The 20,897-nt window shown below is 40.9% G+C and overlaps 1 protein-coding gene across 2 annotated transcripts in view; it reads left to right on the plus strand.

Moving 5' to 3' along the window:
- Positions 1-20,897, plus strand: part of RABGAP1L (RAB GTPase activating protein 1 like) — a 614,224-nt gene that overhangs the window by 66,940 nt on the left and 526,387 nt on the right. For both annotated transcript variants that reach the window (XM_058660694.1, XM_058660695.1), the window contains exons 5-7: positions 3,329-3,503; positions 10,458-10,615; positions 12,016-12,126. In XM_058660694.1, the coding sequence (XP_058516677.1) occupies positions 3,329-3,503; positions 10,458-10,615; positions 12,016-12,126 (444 nt within the window). The remainder of the gene's footprint in view (positions 1-3,328; positions 3,504-10,457; positions 10,616-12,015; positions 12,127-20,897) is intronic.

The following is a 20,897-nucleotide window of genomic DNA, read 5'->3' on the forward strand; positions in this document are numbered from 1 at the left end:
GATTCCAGTTGATGTGATGGTGACAACTATGATGTAGGAAATTCCCAGGCTGTGCCTTAAAAGGAAATAGGTTTTCTGCCCCATTGCTTCTCTTTTGTTTTCCTCCAGGTCAGAGCAAGGATGTGGTATGATGTCATCTTGGCTTGTGTGGACAGGGCCAACACCTTAGGGTGACCGTGCAACTTGAATGAACTCTCAGGCCCCAGTATTTGTCAAACACCTTTCATCCGGGACCAGCTTTGTGGAGAGACAGTGTGGGGAGGAGGCCCCCCCTCAGAGGCGAGTGGTTCACATTTAGGCATCTGTAGCTCTGAATTGGAGATTTCAGCATATGTTCCATTTGGAGAAGGATTAGTTCCCACAGGTACAACCCAACCTAGTAGGTGCTGTCGGATTCTGGAAGCATCTTGTAGAAGGGCTTCGAAGTTTTGGCCAACCGTGGTCTGAGGGACTCCACGACTTGCTGCAGCTCTTGAAAGCTGCTGGGAGAGCTTGCAGTTGCTGTGGGGGAGGTATTAAGAAACATTAATATTTCTGGAATGGAGGCTTTAAATGAATGCAAGAAAGATCCCATATAACATGGAACAGATCACCTTTGAAATAAAACACATCTTTTGCAGATGAAAAAAAAAAAAAAGAAAATGAGCCTTAGAATAAAACTAGGGGTCCGCTAGGATGGCTCAAGTGGCTAAATCCTTGCCTTGCATGTTTTGGGATCCTATGTGGGCATTGGTTTGTGTCCCTGCTGCTCCACTTCCTATGCAGCTCCCTGCCTGTGGCCTAGGAAAGCTGTGGAGGACGGCCCAAGGCCTTGGGATCCTGCACCTGCGTGGGAGACCCAGAAGAAGCTCCTGGCTCCTGGCTTTGGATTGACTCAGCTCTGGCCATTGTGGCCACTTGGGGAGTGAACCAGCAGATGGATCTTTCTATTTTTCATTCTCTCTGTAAATCTGACTTTCTAATAAAAATAAAATAAACCTGTAAAAAAATTTATTTCTCACACTTCTGGAGGAGAGAGATTTCTAGGTCGGTTTCCAGCTGTTTTCAGATGTCTGCTGAGGGCTTGCTGGCTCTTAAGTCCCTGCGTAAGGCTACTCGGCAGGCATCCTGCTTGGCGGGATGGGATGAGAGAGTTTCACGAGTTGCTGTTTGAATGATTCTGATCCATTCCTGAGAACACCCTTCTCTCATTCTGTTTTCTCCCTTTGCCGTCGCCAGAAGGTGAGGGCTCTTTGTGGTACATATGTCTGTGTATGATTTGCAGGAATGTGACAGTCATTGGTTTTCTTGCATGCCGTAGTCCAGTAGCCTCCCTTTCCCTCTCTTTATTGCATTCCAGTTATTCTGGCCTTTTGTTTTTTTCTCAGGCTTTATCAGTCATGATTCTTGCCTCAAGGCCTTGGCATGTTCTCTCTTCTTAAATACTTGTTCTTTCAAAGGCCTCTTTCCTCTCCAGTTTCACTTCAAGAAATATTTTATCAAAGAAGTCTTCCTTAGTCACATCATCGTATCTCTGTTTTCCCCCAACAGTACGTTTTATTTTTCTTAATGGAATTTTTCTTGGATTTGACATTATGCTTCTCTTTATTTCTGTCTTCCTTAGTAGACCTCAAGTGCCATAGGCGCGAGTTTGTGTTTTTCCCTGCTGTAACTTCGGTGCTTAGAGGAATATCTGATTCATAATAGGCTTTTAGAAAGCAAACAAGTAAGTAGAACAGGTCTGAGAAATTAAGTTGAATCAGTTCTGACCCTGGAATATTCCCCGAATGTTGATTTAATCTCCTCACCCCTCAGCATTGATCTATTTGAAAAGGAGAGAGAAGAGTGGGATTGGAGGGAGGGAGGGAGAGGGAATGAAGAGAAGTACTTAACATCCGTTGCCTCATCGCCCAGATGCCTGTCACAATCCGGTTAGCCAGGTTAGGTTCATCTGAAGCTAGGGACCTGGGATCCATGTATGTCTCCCCACATGGGTGGACCAGATCCTCGGGGTGTTTGGCCCATCATGTCCTGTCTCCCAGGCACATTAACAGAAAGCTGAGTCAGGGGGATGCAACAGCCAGAATTGAGCACTCTGGTTTCTGGATATGGGTGTCTTAAGTACTGGATTTATTTGCTGTGCCACAATTTAATCATTTTTAAATTTCTTTTTGATTTCTTGTCTCAATGTAGGTAAACTTTAGTTTTACTATAAGTACCAAAATAGTAATAACAATTTACAAAATTTTGGAAAAGAATGCTTCTAGTTTTTGGAAAAAGGGGTTTATAATTATATTGTTTATGTGTTATCTCCTAAAAATGGGCCTGTAATGTTATCTGTTTAGTTGTGATTTGTCAAACACACCTTGAGCAAGAGTTTGTGTTTTAATGCTCCTGCTTATTCCTGGTGGGTGCCCCTTACCCACCACCCCTCCTCTGGGGTGTGTGTGTGTGTGTGTGTGTGTGTGTGTGTGTGTGTGTGTTACTTTGAATTCCTGAAAGGGTCTGGAATGTTTCAATCAATTCAGGACATGTGCTTTGTGCAGGGAAAGTCACAGAAATTACAGCTTTTAATTCCCACAAACCGCTTTCGGGTCTTATTTTTGTTGTTGATTACATTTTGGGGGCATTAAAAGATTTAAAGCTTACATAAAGTTCCAAATGCTGTTTTGGGTAGAAATGGACTGTTTAGGGATGTTGTGTGCTGCTCTGTACCTAACGTTTCTTCTGTCACATTCTGCTATGTTTTCTTCTAGAACAAAACCAGACTTGGGGATGAGTGATACAGGTTTTACTGGACACAGTATACTTAGCTTTGGAATCATAGAAAATGCAGGCATGACGGTTGGTGTTGTGATGTGGGGGCCATAGCTGCTCCTGGTAACACTGGCATCTCATGGAGGGGCTGTTTCATGCCCCAGCTGTTGCACTTTGGTGTGGCTCTCTGTGAACGCCTGGGAAAAGCAACAGAAGATGGCCCAAGTGCCTAGGTGTCTGCCTCTCTGGGAAAGATGCGGATGGAGCCTCTGGCTTCCGGCTTAGACTTGGCCCCTTGGGGAGTGAACCGTGACAGAGGACCTTTCTGCCTGTCTCTGTGTCTCCCTCTGTAATTCTTCAAATTATTATTTTTAAACTCTTTCATATTAATCTTTAGAAACCAATGTAAGAATCAGAAATTGTCCAAAAAGGCTGAAGAATTTATTTGCATGTGTGTGCGTGTAAGCTTTGCAGGAATATGAAGATAATTTCTTGCATGGCTTTAGAAATGTTTCTAAGTCATTTTGACATAGTGAAATTATATGTCTTTGTGCCTTGATGTTTTGTCTTGTCTTTCCTCACTGTTCTGCAGAATCATAGAGCAATCCAGCAATGTTGAGATAGCATCTTTTCCAATCTACAAAGTGTTGTTCTGTGCACGTGGACACGATGGGACGGCGGAGAGCGGCTGCTTTGCGTTTACAGAGAGCTCCCATGGCTCAGAAGAATTTCAGATACATGTTTTCTCTTGTGAAATCAAAGAGGCTGTAAGTATAATATAGGAGAGCAACTGAAGTAGGGTAATCTTTCTAAACTCTACTCTCACTATCATATAAGTACATTTCATAATTGGGAGTATATTTCTAAAGAAAAAGTTAGTATTTGCACTGGTAAGACCTAATGTGGAAAAGTGTGTCCGATATTTCTGTTGAATAAACTGGTATTGGAAACAGGGCTGTTTAACACCTTAGCAGGTGTAATAGCAAAATACCACTTCATGAACTGCCCCCTTATTTTGCCATAGTGCCAGTTGCTTTTGTTGAGGAAGGATAAACATTTTGTGCCTCTCTCTCTCTTAGGTATATTGGTCAGTGTGAGTACAGAAAGCGTCTGTAACAATATCTGTTTCTCTGATGGGCTTGATGGTTGCGTTTGCTTTCATTTAGGTATCACATTAAGATGCAGCCATGGGACAAGTAAAGACCTGTAGATTACTGCTCTGACGCTGCCATGGCAATGAGATGGAACTCAAAATTCAGAGAGTCTATAGCAGGCTGACTTTCAAGTTGGTCATTTTGTGTGGCCTGTGAATTATATTGTGAATTTCCAAATGGCTCTGGGCAGGAGAAGAGTTCCTCTCCTGAAGAGAGGCTGTATTTTGCTTGGGAGATTGGCTCAGTTAGAGATATACACACAGAGCAGGGTTGCTTATTAGTGGTGGCAATAATTAACTGGTGGTTTATTGATTTTATTGGATGCATAGTTTAGAATCAAATGACCTTTAATGCTTAGGGAGTTCTGTTTTTTTGATATCTATTGAATTCCGTCCAACATAAAAATAAGTTTTAGTGCCATTAACCATTCCAAGGGCATTAATAAATCCATGTGGACGGGGAGTCTCAAGTATGTTTGCTTCTGAAATACAGATTGCCAGCAATTTGCCGAAAGCAGCAGTTCCTCACAGTGAGACATGAATAGTTCAACACGTGTTTTGACATGTTGTTTCCATGAAATGAGAATTCCTAGGAATGTAGATTGCTCTGAGCTTAATTCTGAGTATTACAGATGTGTCTAAATTCTAATAAGCTTGTACTGGATTGTATACACCTTAATTTGGATAATAACTATAGAAGTTCTCTTCTAAAATTATGCCTTTTGTAAGAAGTTCAAATTCTGTATTTTGTTAAGACAGACTGTAATCTGTTTCATCCCATTATTTATGTAACTTTGTGTTTACTGACCTAAGTAGGGCAAGTGGACAAGTACAGGAGCTCTGTTAGTGTGCCTGGCACGTGACGGCTGGTGATGGAACTAGGTTGAGATAGCGCATGTGTGTCTGAATGAGGGAACCTGTGTCTGATCCTTACAAACTCCGCTTCCGCGGTGGGGAAGCAGATGGTGGAGTCCTTCGTGCTGGCACCTATCATTTAACCCCCCGTGTGGTTTCTGGATCACTGGAGCAAAAGAACCAGGAGATGAGCTGAAGCGCTGGAGACCTGCTCGGGGAGATGAGAACACGCCTGCAGGAGGAAAGCGGGAGGGACCTGCCGCCAGCGTTTGCCTCGACTGTGACGGTATGAAGCTTTTGGATTTATGGCGGTGTCCTCAGGTGTATAAGAGATTTGTTATTTTGAGAACTTTAGTGATAAATTAACAATAGGAAATACTATAGTAAAGTCTTGACCCAATCTATTTAGATATAGTATACACCACATTGAGTATGTGTTTAGGGAGGGTATTGGTACAAAGCAGGTTGGGAGAAAGTGGTTTCAATGTATTACTTCATTTTTTAGAGTTTATTTTTGGAAGTGGTACTTTGTGGAGCTTTAGTGGTACGATATATTGTTAGAAGGTAGGCATTTTGTTTAGCAGTTAACACACATGCTGCTTAAGACACATACTATTGCTTGACTTTGATTTTTAGGTCTGGCTCCCTGTTGCACTTTCCTGCTACTGTGCGCCCTGCCAGGATGGTGTTGGCTCACGTAATACAGCTCAGCCAGCCCTGGCTCCCTATTGTTGTGCCGTGCCGGAGCCCTCCCGGTCAGCTCAGCCAGCCCTGGCTCCCTATTGTTGTGCTGTGCCGGAGCCCTCCCGGTCAGCTCAGCCAGCCCTGGCTGCTGTGTGCAGCCAAGGGAGGAAACAGCGGACCGAGAGGGCTCTTGTTCTCCTTATTCCTTTCCAAACAAACAAACAAACAAACAAACAAAAAAACCCCATGTTGTTTGAAGGAGAAACACCTAGTGATCATTGAGCCTTATTCTAAGGCATCATTTCTAAGTGAAGAATAACCCCGTATACATAGAGTACATATGCCAGGCACTGTGCCAGGGATTTGTTTGATGCTCATAGTGTCCATAGTGACATACAGATTTGTTTATACTTGGGATTGTATTTTTCTGTTTGCCTGGAGAAGTCCTATTTTCATACCTGTTTTCCAGGTTTATTGCTAGTACATTTTGTTTCGAGATTGTAACTCTGCATTGAGTTATACAGTGTGCCCTTCATTTGTCTGGAGACTAGCAGAAGGGAAAGCAGACTGAGTTTTATATTGAAGTTTGTGATGCTGAAAAGCCATTTGGATTTCAGTAACAACTTTCCTGTTGCTTAAGTGCCATATGCACAAAGTGTTAATTTCATATGTTTTGCCATTCTGTTTAGGACGTGGTTTATCAGCTACGTGGCTTGTATTCCAGCTTGTTACAGAATATCTTATTCACTTTAATAGAATCATTGTGGTCAGATTTACTGGTCATTTGGTTGGTTACCTGTTTCCCAGAAGTTTCCTGCTCTGTGGGAAAGGGGTAAATTCAGTTTTAGCATTTGGTCTGTCATTACGAACACAAGTAATTGACACAGATAGCTCAGGAGCCAGGTGACAGGCATTCTTGACATTGTTATTAAGTGTTTATTGTGCTACAATATCAGTGACTTATTTGTTTCCCCCTTTATGTTTCGTTTTGCAGGGTCCTTGGATAATAACCCAAGTTCTTCAGTTGAAAGCAAGAAGACACCTTGAGAGGAGCAGCCTGGCCATCAGCCTGGCTCTGCACGCCAGCGGTCGCTGTGACGCTCTCACCTCCCTGCCACGCCCCTAAGCAGTGGACACGACAGTAGAGAAGCGCAGCCCCTTGAGGAGGAGGGCTCTCTGGGACAGCTCTGGCGCAGAGTTGTAGGGCTCCCACAGAAGGGTTGGGACATGTTGGGTTTGTATCCTGGATTGTCTGCAGGCCTCTTGCTGGAATGCATCTCAGTAAGCAAGAGCCAAAGAATTGGACAGTCCAGCCAGAAGTGTGCTGATGGGCAGGGACCTTGAACAGGGAGGCCGATCTGTTGGTCTTCTGTGAGATTATCAGGGAGCATTGTGAAATTTGAATGTAAGAGTTCAAAAAGATACTTTGAAACACTCTAAGATTGTATCTCTTTTAGCTAGTATAACCATTTTTGTAAAGGTGGGTTTTGATGGCATTGTTTGCTTGTACTTACCAGTACTAGTAGTCTGTGTTATGCTGTGGAGATGCCGTTTTGTTGTCCGGAGTTACGGGCATGTGCAGATACTCCATGACAAATATCAGGACTATCAATGAGGAGATCTTTATATACTGTTTTCTTGTTTGGGAAGAGATCACTTCTGAACAGTTAATTATTGACGTGGTATTTTAGCTAAATGCCTCATTTTGAAAGCAGAAGTTATCTTGGTAGTTTTCCTTAAATTTATAATAAATTTTTTTAAAAGATTTATTATTATTAGAAAGCCGGATATGCAGAGAGGAGGAGAGACAGAGAGGAAGATCTTCCATCCGATGGTTCACTCCCCAAGTGAGCCGCAACAGCTGGTGCTGCGCCGATCCGATGCCGGGAACCAGGAACCTCTTCCAGGTCTCCCACGCGGGTGCAGGGTCCCAAAGCTTTGGGCCGTCCTCGACTGCTTTCCCAGGCCACAAGCAGGGAGCTGGATGGGAAGTGGAGCTGTTGGGATTAGAACCGGCGCCCATATGGGATCCCGGTGCGTTCAAGGCGAGGACTTCAGCCGCTAGGCTACGCTGCCGGGGCCCTAATTTATTATAAATTTTTAAAAGTTTCTAGACTGATGTTTAAATAAGAACTTTTATTATGTAATAACCTTGTTTGGAGTTTTAACATGTAATGTCCTTTTGCAAACTTGGAAAATACTGAAATAAAGAAGAAGGTAAAACGTGTTAAAATTGTTCCTATATATCCACTCCAGATAGGCACATGCCCCACGCTTACTTCAGCAACAGCAACAACAGCAGGTCGAACCAGATGTACAGTTTTTTGATTGTATGATTAGTACTCCCTGTAGGTATTATTATCTGGAGAAAAATTGTGCCATGTTATTTGTCAATAAATCTTTGCCTTATACAGAGTAAGTGCCCATCATAGATTAGTTGTGTATTTACTGTAATAATGTGACGTGTTATTAAGATGGTTATGATGGTACATATTTTTAACTTTTCTTTGATGTAATTGGTGGCCCAGTTTATTTCAACATTGACAAGCACTGATTATCATTGTTTCTGAAATTTACTATTCTTGGGTTACCATTTCTTTTTATTTAAAGATTCCAGAATTCACATATGAAAACCTTTTTGTGTGTGAATAGCAACTTGTATGACATGAGCAGTATTCAATGAAGTTTGATTGCTGTTCATCACATTAATATGCTGTTACTTTCTCCAGAGGAGATAAAGGTGGAATTTGAATTCTCTCCCAACATTCATTACCACTGTAGCTCTGCTGCATAATCTTAATGCTGTAAAGAGAAATCGCTGAAGCCTTGCTGTTTATTTTAGAATTTTCAGTTTTGTTTGACTTGTTTTGATGTGTCTTTCTGATATGAAAGGCAAGCAGTTATCTCTGGAATAAAGAAAATGTGTTAGAAGAGATGGGAAAGGGGGAAAAAGAAAACAGACCATTGGGGGTTGGTACTAATTTATACAAAATTATCTCCTGGTGTTTATTTGTACTCATATGCATTGTTAACACACTGAAATTGATTTATAGAACATAGACTTCACATTATATGTAAGGGTAGGAAGTGATGAGTACCCAAGAAATAAAAGTTGTTCAATTTCCATGATTATGCATCACCTGTAAGTATAATCTGCCATTGAATATTTCTAGCATATTCTTTGATTCTGCTTCCCCCATCACATTAATGAAAGCGTTAAATCTAATAAGTAAGTCTAAGTAAGGAACAGTAACTTAGGCTAAACATTTTTGCATTTGGTTCATCTACTGATTCCCTCTCGCTCATCCTGAACACATTCAGCTTGTGTGTGATGGAGTATAAGCTCCTGTGTCTGTAGCATCTAGGATACATAGAATGTACTCAAGAAATATATTTTTTCTAATCATTGTCTACATTATGTAAGACTTGAGGCTCAGTGTTCTTACTGCTACCAGTACATTATTGTCTTTGTTGTATTTACATTTATATAAAATTATAATGGGGTAAAGTGGCAAAATATTTTAAACATTTTATGAACATTGTGATGCAATATGACATTCTTGCAGAAGTTGCAATTTTGGGCTGGCGCATAGCACTGCTGCACAGCTGCTAAGTGTGTTAATTAATTGTCAGTCGTTGTTTATAGATGTAAGTGGCTATCGGAAGGGTGAGGGCCATGACAACTTTGAGTTAAAAACCCTGGAAGCTCTTTAAATCTTGGTTTCTGTATACTTATTCTGTGGCTTACTAGCTGGCCCTCTGAAACAGAGCAGTGTTTATGAGTGTGTGTTGGGAAGACTTAGAAGGCAGATCATTTTAGAAATTATCTTAGGCTCTATTCATTGCAACATTTCGTAGTGTTTTGAGGCTTAGAGACATCTGAAAAAAAAAACTAGAGTTTCTTTTGTGAGCTTTTTATTACTTCATCATCCTTTATTGCCAGGCTTAAATATCATAGTTGGGAGATGCAAAGGAAAAAATGTATAAGTGGCTTCTTTCAGGGAAGAGTTCTTAATGAAGCTGCTGTCTCATCATGAACACTCTTGGGCATATTTCTATACTCCAAATAGGCACATGTACATACAGTCAATAAACTGCAGTCTTTTCTTCCTTTCCTGCTCTGAGAGGAAATCATTGGCAGCAGAAAACTAGTCAAAATGGTATTAGGAGACAGTTTACTTAACTAAGAATTCTTGTCCTCATCCAGTCAGTTAATGGCTGTGTGGTTTTTGGAAATTTTTGGAGCTGTACTTTACTAAAATATATTGCAAATACCATTAAATCTAGTTTATGTGGTTACTTATGAAGGATTCAATGAGTTAACATGTCAAATGGAGTTTGAAATATGAAATGCTACATGCAAGAGTGTATCACAAACTTCGGTTAAATGGAATTAAGATATGTTTACTTTGGGGCAAAATTCTTTTTTAAATCCAGGCATAGTTTTTCATAAATATACTTTTCCATGAACTATTTGAAGACTTTCACTGTAAGGACTCTTTGCAAAGAATTTGTGTTTTGTAGTGTGGAGATTCTCTCTGGCTCTGACGAGGTCAGCTTCTGGCGATCCTTTGGTGAGCTTGTAGAAGGGAACAGAGCACGAATCAGTTTATGGTATCGGTTTATCATCTCCAAGTGCTCTTCCTTCTCTTAAGTTTTTGTGAGATGATGTCACAACATTAATTTCTTAACACATTCTGTAAAATTAATTTACATTTTGAGGGATAGTTTGGTAGTATTTACCTTGTTTGGCTGAATTCACTGTAATAGTTTTTGGGTTGTAGCAATTTAGAGTTTGAATGATCTACATTGAAATTCATAGTTTTGTACCCATCCCTCTCTAAAGCATAGTGATCAAATTTTGAGAGAAAATATATATTAACAATAAATATATGTGTAGCCTGTATGTATTTTGTCTGCTGAAGAAAATTGTGGTCATGGAAAGTTTAGATGCAGGAATTAGGAGAGAAGGGTTTCAGAGTGCAGTTAGATCCTTTGCCTAATGGTAGTTCTGTTTTTCTTCTTTTAGGTAAGCAGAATTTTATATAGTTTCTGTACAGCATTCAAACGTTCTTCCAGACAAGTGTCGGATGTTAAAGACTCGATTATGCCAACACCAGACAGTGACGTGTTCACGTTCAGTGTCTCCTTGGAGGTAAAAGAAGACGATGGAAAAGGAAACTTTAGGTGAGGTTCTTTGGAAAGAAGAAAATGTTACATTGTCCTGACATCTAAAATTGGCTAATAGGAAGTTTTTCAAAACCACACCGTGTTGGCATTAAACTTTAAACTGATTCAGCTATTTGTTTGGCGAATACATATGTTTTACTGTTTTTCTGGCAGTTAACTTAATGATTTAAAATATTCATAATTAATAAAAAACTTAGTAAATTGAAAAGAGTAAATTTTTTTTGTCTCACAGAACTCTTGAAGTTATTTTTGTGGGTTTCTGTCTCATGACATATTTTTCCATTAAAATGTACTCTTCATGGTTTATGTTAGCACATTATATGCAATGATCAGCATCTACATTTTTTTTTAAGATTTATTTATTTATTACAAAGTCAGATATACAGGGAGGAGGAGAGACAGAGAGGAAGATCTTCCATCCGATGATTCACTCCCCAAGTGAGCTGCAATGGCTAGTGCTGTGCTGATCTGAAGCCGGGAACCAGGAACCTCTTCCGGGTCTCCCACGTGGTTGCAGGGTCCCAAAGCTTTGGGCCGTCCTCGACTGCTTTCCCAGACCACAAGCAGGAAGCTGGATGGGAAGTAGAGCTGCCGGGATTAGAATTGGCGCCCATATGGGATCCTGGCGTGTTCAAGGCGAGGACTTTAGCCACTAGGCCACGCTGCTGGGCCCAGCATCTACATTTTTTTCTGTTGTCTGTTTAGCTTAATTGTGCCTTTCATCCTTGCGGTAGTTACTAGGGAGATATTTTACCTGTAGTTTACAGAGAAGTTGGGCCTCAGGTTGAATATATTGTTCAAGATATTTTTCCTTTCTAAATTAGACATTCCATGTTTTTAAAGTTTGTTTTAATGAGTTAATTTGTAAGAACAATCAGTCTGATTTAGTCTAGAACTGACTGCTGTCTTACTCTGTATTTTTTTTGTCTACCTTTAATTTTATTTACTTGTATATGTCATAATCATCTCAAACTGTAAGTACCTCAATACAACTTCTTCTCTTTGCTTAAAGTTTTACTGTGTTACAGGCATTAATGGCCACTCAGCCAGTTACACTAGAAGTGCATTAATTAAAAAAAAAAGACATTCCTAAATTAATTTTACAAATTAAAGTTTAAAAATGTATGATGCTGTCATTTTTAAGATCTTGATTTTGACTGTGGGAGATTGAAAAATGAGGATCTTGTAAATTGAGTTTAAAAATTCATAGAAACTATTTTGCTGACTGTAACACTTGTGGTCCTCTACCTATGAGAAGGTGAGAATTTACATCTCCAGAATGAGAATGTTGCTGCTGAAATTCTTTGCTGCCTAATTTGAACGATGCCAGAATATGTTTATGTTATAATTTGATTGAATTATTATGCTATTAATCCTATTCTTTTTGAATGTTTCAGTCCTGTGCCTAAGGATAGAGATAAATTTTATTTCAAATTAAAGCAAGGAATAGAGAAGAAGGTTGTGATTACAGTGCAGCAACTTTCCAACAAGGAATTAGCCATTGAAAGGTAAGCGTGTAGCTCCTAGGACTAGAGGGCCTTGCCTTGATGTCCTGGAGGTGTTTCCAGAGAAACTAAGCCAGCCGTTACTCCCTGTTGCTTCTCCGAGTACAAAATGTGACAATAACATGAGCATCTCCACTTTCCAACTCATTTTAAGAAACCAGCATAACCTTAACAATCAGAAGCCTAGTGAGTACAAAAAAAATAATGGAACTGTAGATCGAATTAATCAAGGTAAAAAAGTCTAGTTATCTGAATATATAGTAATCTGAAAGTGTAGCAAATCCAACATGGAGATAAAGATAAAATATATATTTTTTTAATTTTTATTACAAAGTCAGATATACTGAGAGGAGGAGAGATAGAGAGGAAGTGGAACTGCCGGGATTAGAACCAGCAGCCATATGGGATCAAGGCGAGGACCTTAGCCACTAGGCCACGCTGCCGAGCCCGATAAAGATAAAATATTAATGATTAGATTTTTCTCCTCAGTTTTTGGTGTATGTGCTCAGTTGTTGAGATTTGTGCTTTTTACATATTTTTGTGGTGGTATTAGCCACCTTCTCACTTCTGATACAGGCATTGCCTGTAGAGGTAAAGTCCTTCAGTTTGTGCTTGTCTTTGAGTGTCTTCATTTTGCCTTCACTTCTGAGTGATAACCTTGCTGGTTACAATACTTATATCTGTCAAGTTTTTCTTTCAGAACTTAATTTATTTAGTTACGTGAAAGCCAGAGTTAGAGACAAAAAGAGCAAGTGTGTGATTGAACTCCCATCTGGTAGTTTGTTCTCCAAATGGGCTCAAGAGCCAGGGTCGGAGGCTGAGAGACAGCAGCTTTCTCCAGGGCTTTGTTGTGGTGGCAGGGACCCAAGTGTTTGGGCTGTCTTCTGCTGTTTTCTTTCTTTCTCTCCTTCTTTTTTGTTTTTAAAGATTTGTTTATTTTTATTAGAAAGGCAGATATACAGAGAGGAGAAGATAAAGAGAAGAAGATCTTCCATCCCAGTTTACTCCCTAAGATGCCGCAATGGCTGGAGCTGAGCCAATCCGAAGCCAAAAGCCAGGAGTTTCATCCGGGTCTCTCACGTGGGTGCAGGGTCCCAAGGCTTTGGGCCGTCCTCGACTGCTTTCCCAGGGAGCTGGATGGGAAGCAGGGTCGCCAGGACTAGAACCAGTGCCCATATGGAATCCTGGCGCGTTCAAGGCGAGGACTTTAACCGCTACGCTATCACCCCAGGCCCTTCTGCTGCTTTCTTAAGCACATTATCAGGAACCTGGGTCTGAAGTGGAGTGGCTGGGACTTAAACCAGCACTCACCTGGGAGCTTTCAGTGTAAGCCTGCTGTGCCATGGTGCTAACCTGCTGGCTCCACTTTAAAACTGCAAGTATTTGTATCACCTCTCCTGTCCTGTTAATCATAATGGTGTTCATATAGTTTTATTTGAAAGGCAGATTTTATAGAAAGAATGAGAGGTAGAGAATGTCTTTCATCTGCTGGTTCACTCTCCAAGTGGCCACATAGGCCAAAGCTGAGCTGACCACAAAGCTGGGAGCCAGGAGCCTCCTCCCGGTCTCCCATGTGGGTACAGGGTCTCAGGGACTTGGGCCAGCCTCTACTGCTCTCCCAGGTCACAAGCAGGGAGCTGGGTCAGAAGTGCAGAGGCTAGGACAGGAAGTGGTGCCCATCTGGGATGCTGGCACTGCAGGGTGGAGGATTAGCTTGTTGAGCCACTGTGCTGATCCCTATACTGCTTTTATTTAAATACAACAGAGTTGTTGATGATAATATCTGACACTTATAATGTAGGTTCTTTATCCAGTAGTAACTACTTAGTACACATTAAAATTTCATTGCTTCCTCTTTCACTCATTTTATCAAGATGAGCTCTACAAACATTCAAATGAAAATTGATTGATTGTGTTAGGCCAATGAGCCTTCCCCAAAGAATATGCCATTTAGCACAAAAAGAGAATTTCTTGTGATATGAGATATCTTATAAATGCTCAGATTTACCTACTTTGGAAAAAAAACTTTTATTGGGTTAAATTTGGTATTTAATATATTTAGATCTTATTTCTAAACTGTGCAATTTAATATAATCCAGTAGGTGGCAGTCTTGGCAAGATAGTTCTTAACACCTCTCGCTGTTCTAGTATCGCCTCTGTTGGAGTTAACAGCAGAAAACCTTGATTTGAAAGAAAGTATTTACAATTCCATAATGTTGCCTTCCCTTCTGAAAGAGAAAAGAAAAATTAACATCATTGAAAGCTTCTCATATGTAATATTTCTTGGATTTATAAAATAGAAACTCAGAGAAAAACATTACCTACCTGGAAAGATAATTAATATTCTGTTTTTTTAAAAAAAATAATTTTACTGCAAAGGAAGCCTCTTTTCTTTCCATCATGAGTTCCTCTTGTATAGATAATTGGCAACATGATACTCAAGTTTTCTGTTCTATGTTTATCCTAGAATTGAGCTTGGGACAAAGAACCCTGTGGGTGCTTGCCTCATGCTTACACAGCACCTTCTCTGTGCTGGGCCCAGTGCTAGCTTTCACTTGTGAGGTGGAGAAACTATGTTCTTCAAGTTACAGTCGAGGAAATGGAGAAACAGAGGCTAGATGGCTTATCAGAGGTCAGACAGTTATTTTTGAGTTAAACCTACATAACTGTTTCAACAACCTCTTTTTAAACACTGGGATAACTGAATAAAAAGTACGTAAAATGCAAAATTGATTACCATACAAGCTGAGTGGTTGAAAATTGCAGTTGATAAAATCCATTGTTTTAAGAAGATTATGAATTCTTAAAACAGAACTGGTGATTATATATGTCCATGACCAGTTGACGTTTCTGTGAGTTTTGATGTCATTATCCTTAGAAATACTGCACAAGATTTTCTTGCAGAATACTGTATCAGTGTGGAATTTTAGTCTTATCTAGTATAAATACACTACTCTATTATCTAGCTCTCATCTCGGATACTTTGTATAGACCATTAATTATGCTTGGTACTCAAAAACTGAGGAAAGAAAAGGGAAAGTTTCAGAATTTGTCATATGAATTTTCTGACTAGCTGATTTTTTTTTTTGCCATGTATTACTTTGTGTTTTGTGATAAAAGTGTCTCAGCACAAATACTGTGATATATTTAAAAAAATAGGTGGCATTGCAGTTCCTTAGTAACAGAAGGTGTTCAAATGCTGGTAAATTCTGGTCTTGTAGGAGTGGGACTGGAAAGAGATGTTTAACCTGCAGAGTTCTATGTTGTCACGTCACCCTGTTCCCAGGTGCTGTCTTTATGTGGGCACTTTCATCCGGAATTGAGTGCTGATACAACAAACCCAGCACAGTGGTTGGATTTAATATAAGCATGAATAACGTTTAGATTGGATTTGAGCGGAGTGATATGTGTTTATGCTGGTAGAAAGGAAGGATTTCCATGGGTCGTTTTGATTTTACCCTAATTTGGGTTAAGAGTAGTCATCCCAAGTGTACTGGAAAAAATGTAGCATCTTACTAGAAGGCAAGGATCCTATCAGACCATATGGACAGATTAAGACTCATGCTATTTAATAATTTTCAGAGCAACTCAGAGATCTGCCTGTTTCAATAGCACATTCCACTTTAGTAGTGAATTCATACTTGCTGGCTTGTGGCAAAATCCATGTAATGAGAAATGAAGTGACAAGTGCCAAGTCCGTAGCATGAATTATTGACAAGTACTATTTCTTGTGTTATTTCCTTGAGGACACAGTTTTCTAGCCAAGGAATACTTAAAAATAAAAAATCAATTAGGGCTTTTTTCTTGTAGGTTAGGAAGTATAGGTAGGATTTTTACACCATTGAAATTCATGGACAGTAGAATTTGAATAATTATTCTGTAGCTTGTCTGATTGATGTGAGAATTTTTTGAGAATCTTTTCCTGAATTTGCCCTGTAATTTTGCCTTCACCTTGGCAAGTTGTTACAGTCTTGTTTCGTGGGCTGAAGTCACTAACTTGAAATTGCCTAGTTTGACTTGCATGTTTTATTCTCTTATGTAAATTAATGTGTATATACAAGGTCAAATTTTAGATGTTCTGATAATTGTTCTTAGAGGACACATCATTCTTTTCCTTTCTGAAAATTAGAAAGAATAGTGGGGTGACCTGTACATTGCATGATATTCTCAAATCTGCCTTCAGAGCTTATTTGCATACTCTCTTAATATTGTCTTTTAAGGCAGTTGAAAAACTAACCTCCTTCCTTGGGAACATAGAGTATTACTTGCAAAACTGTATTCGTTTTTCTCTGGTAGTTATTTCAAATGACGATTGCTAGAACACGTTTGACTTGATTAGGTTAGGTGCTTTGGAAAGAGGGTGGTTGGGAGCTCTGCCCGTGTCCTAGCTGTTGTACTGGGACTTGTCATTAGGACAGAATTTTCAGCATCTTCCATTGCTGGCTTCTGCTGGCATCGTTTGGAGAGAGGTGTAGTATTGTGTGTGTGTGTATTATATATGTGTATATAATATGTAATTTATAGTGTATAACAATTCTTTTTCACTGTTGTTTTGTAAAAAAGACTTTTTTTTAACATAGGAGGAATGAAAACCTGCCTCATTTCCTGTAATGTGTTTCTGTAAGATGATGAATTCTTACAGATTTTATAGATTCATTTTATAGATTTCCAGGGAATCACAGTGCTTCTCCAGAGAAGCTGTGTGTGCAGTTTCCCCAGCTTCTTGCAATGAGTAATGTTTTACATTGCTATGGTAAGCAGTGTTACAGGTAATAAAGTTTAAGTAAGGGGCCAGCCTTGTTGCCTGGGACTCAAGCATCCCAAATCAGAGCCCTGGTTTGAATCTTGCTGGATACAGCTTCCTGCCGTTAATGCCTGGGAAGACAGTAAAAGAGGGGCTGGGTGAGTGGTCCTGTCTCCCAGGTGCGAGACATGGGTGGAGTTCGGGGCTCCTTTCTTCACCCTGGCCCAGCTCCAGCCATTGTGGCCATTTGGGGAGTGAGGTGCAGATAGAAGATTTCTCTGTGTGTGTGTGTGTCTGTGAGTGTGTCTCTGCGACCAGTCTGTAAATAAGTACATCCCCCATTTTTTTGCCCCCAAATTACCACAATAGTGTATTTATTCACTTCACAATAACAATTTTAACTTTACTATCTAAAGATATTGTATCTTAGCAAGTAGAGGCAGAGGAAAAAACAAAAAAAAAGCAAAAAAATGAAGTTACATAAAATTAAAGTGAACTAAAACAAAGATGGAAATCCTAGTGTTACTCATGAATATAGACTCCTGCTGTTTCCAGCAGTGAATTCCCAGTATGCTAATCTCACTTCCTGGGTGGATTTTCATACTCTGTGTAACAGTTGTCACAAATCAGGGAGAACATATGGTATCTTTCCATTGGGGAATGGCTTATTTCACGAAGTATAATGTTTTTCAGCTGGGTCATTTTGATAGATATGATAAGAATGATAAGATTTCATTCTTTTTTGTGGCTGAGTAGTATTCCATGGTGTATGTATAGCACATTGTCTTTATCCAGTCACAAATGTGTTAGTTCCACATCTTAGTTATTATGCGTTGGAAACACGGGGTTGCAGGACATTCCCTCATATGTAGATTTCATTTCTTTTGGCTATATTCCCAGGAGTGGGATAGCTGGATCGTATGGTTGATCTGTTTTCAGATATCTGAGAAATCTCCATACATTGGGCATGGTGGCTCTCCTTGACCATTGACAGAGGGGAGGGACTGATGGCAGCTGCCTCACCTCTTGTCTTCATGTCCACTGTGGCTACAACCCTCACCCACTCTGGCACTTGAACTACACAGAGTATCTCTGTGATGTCTGTGTGAGCACAGAATCCTGCTGTAACACACTTTGGGCAATCTAGGATCTCTTAGTCTCTACTGTAAGGCACACTGAATGCCCAGGGCCCCAGGTCATATAGTGTCCTATGGTGCAGACGCAGAAGTTGTGCAGGCTGCTCTCAGATCTCCTGCAGTGGCTGGGATTTGAGGCTCTGCTGCTCACCGTGCGTCTGCCTGGCGTTTGGGCACCAGCTTCCCTTGAGTGCTCTGCCTTGGGAAATCGTGTCCCTGAGCGTGTGGCAGTGCAGAGGGGTGCCAGTATCTGCCAGTCTGCTAGCACAAAGTTCATGGGGCAGGTTCATTTGTCTCACTTAAAACTTCCTAGCCGCCTGTATTTGCAGATGCTGGCAAGTAGGCCGCTGCTCACTGTTACTGACCTCCAGGTGGGGTTAAGCCCGGGTTGCTGTAGTCCTCTCTGTGGATGGGGTGGGGGCCGCGGGAGAAAGGCGGGCAGTAGGACGATTGGAACTCTACTTCCCATGATGATTTGAGGACTCCTTGTCCTCTACCTGGCTTCTAGAGTCATGGGCACCTCATACGCTTGATGGGTAGTGTTGCCCGTGTTGCTGGATTTTGCAGGGCCGGCATGTGGAGATAAGGCATTCTCTTCTCTGACTTACAAACGACACCAACTGCTCTTTGGTCAAAGTGCCCAGACCCAATATCAAGGAAACATACCTCATCCTGTGTCCCTTGCCCCACAAACGTCTCGGGACACCCCGTCACCAGCTCCCACAACTGTCTAGGGTAAAGTTAGTGCTGTTCTCTAGGTTCTTTGCCAGAAAATATTACCCGCAGCATGGCTGCCACAGGCTGCTCCTACCTGGCTAAGCCAGCTGCAGCTCCCCTTGGTCCTGGTTGGGGCAGCTGCCCTGTGGAGTTTCTGCTGTCCACCGTGCTTCTGCCTTGTCCACGCTGTCTGTGGTGTGTCTCTGCGCTGTCCAGGATGTTGCTGCTGCAGGATTCTCTGAATTTTCTTTTGAAAACACATTGCCTATGCCAGTACTATTTTTTTTTTGTAAAGGAAGAACTTGACATTGATGCAGCGTATAGACATCTGCGGAGCTCTGGAGTCTTTTGTAAACCGTGGAACACTTTTCTTACACTCATACACCTCAATTAAAAATTTTTTTTCACCTTTTAATTCTATTTTAAAAGTGATTTTAAATGTAGCTTTATTTCAAATTTTTTAAACAAGATTTATTTAATTACAGAGAGGAGGAGAGACATGCAGAGAGAGTCATCAGTCTGCTGTTCCCAGATGGTTGTAACTCCTTGGCCAAGCCAGGAGCCAGAGCTTCATTTGGGTCTCCCAAATGGATGCAAGGGCCGAATGACTGGGGCAATATGTCTGTGCTTTTCCATGCACATTAGCAGGAAGCTGGATTAGAAGTGGAGCAGCAGGTACTCAAACCTGCACCCATGTACTATGGCCCCTTCCATGAAATATTTGAAATGTTTTTTCTAAAATTCATATTCTTTTCCATGATTATTTTTTTGTAGGTGTAGGGATTTCCCCTTTTCCTCCCTACTTCCCCTTCTACCATTTCCCCCTATACTATTACCATAGTATAGTCCTTTTGTAACAGTTACAAATTTAACATTTAATTTAGCATTAAATACATCATGGAATTGTAGGTATGGACAAAGAGAAAATATAGTATTGAGTTTGTAAAGGCACTCTTGGAGAATCAAGATGGTGGAATAGGGTAAGGTCACATTTAAACAGATGGAGAAACGTTAGCCAGGGTGAAGCAAAGAGGGTACATTACAGGAAATGGGAGAGGATAGAACGACAGCAGAGGGACACCTGGAGACTGATGGACATAGGAAAGCAGTGGAGACAACGGTGTGGTGTTGCAGTGACCATACCCTCCCTGTGGCATTCAGCAAGCAGCGATCTGAACTGCACTTGCAGCTGTAACTCCACCAGTAAGCAGGTGGGAAGGGGCGTTCACTAGGAGCTCAGGAAGTGAACCCAGAAAAAGAACTGCCCATCATGATGGTTTGTTTGATTTGACCATGAGCAAATACAGAGCAGCAGATCCCAGACTGGCAGTGCAGGAACAGGATGGATGTCACAGCATAGACACTAGAGTCAAATAGGGTGCCATTTTGTGCAGGGAGGCAAAGGCTATGGGACAGGACTGCACATGCATTAAGCTGGGAGCAAACTCATTTCTGGCTCAATGCATTGCCATAAAGTGGCATCCTACAGGTTCCACCCAAAATAGGTCTGGGTAGCTCCCATACCTAATGGCCCATACATCAAGAACTCTAGTAGTGGCACATCAGGTGCCATTTTGCACAGTGTGGCAAAGGCTTTGAGACTATAGGGACAACAGTGAGCTGTACATGCACTGAGCTGGGAGCAAATTCACTGAGCTCAGTTCATTGTACTGGTTGCCACTTACTGGAGGGAGTGGCACAAGTGACTGCAAACAAAGAACCGTGTACCAACTGCAGTAAGTAAAATCGAATTGTAGACCTGTGGGTGTCACAGCTTAGAGAAGAGCCTGCTAACCAGAAGTACAGTGACCAAGGGCAAAAGAAGAGACAGAGGCACAATGAATATTACTGGAGACTTCCCTACAAAGGAGCAAAACTCCTTGCCAACCTCAGAGTTAACTGAGGAATACATCAAGGAAATGGGGATATAGAATTCAGAAAACTCATTATAAAGCTTCTTATCAACAATGAGAAGCACATACAGGAGTTACACAGGAAATAGCAACACTGAAAATCAAGCTGAGTTATTGGAAATGAAGGACACAAGAGAGCGAATTAAAAATTCCACAGAAACTCTCTGTAACAGAATGAAATGAGGCAGAAGAAGGAATCTCAGAATTGGAAGACATGTCTTGTCACCATGGGGAAACAATCAAAAAGGTGGAAGCAGAGCTGGG

The sequence above is a fragment of the Ochotona princeps genome, chromosome 2, assembly GCF_030435755.1.
Source record: "Ochotona princeps isolate mOchPri1 chromosome 2, mOchPri1.hap1, whole genome shotgun sequence".
NCBI classification, from domain to species: Eukaryota; Metazoa; Chordata; class Mammalia; order Lagomorpha; family Ochotonidae; genus Ochotona; species Ochotona princeps.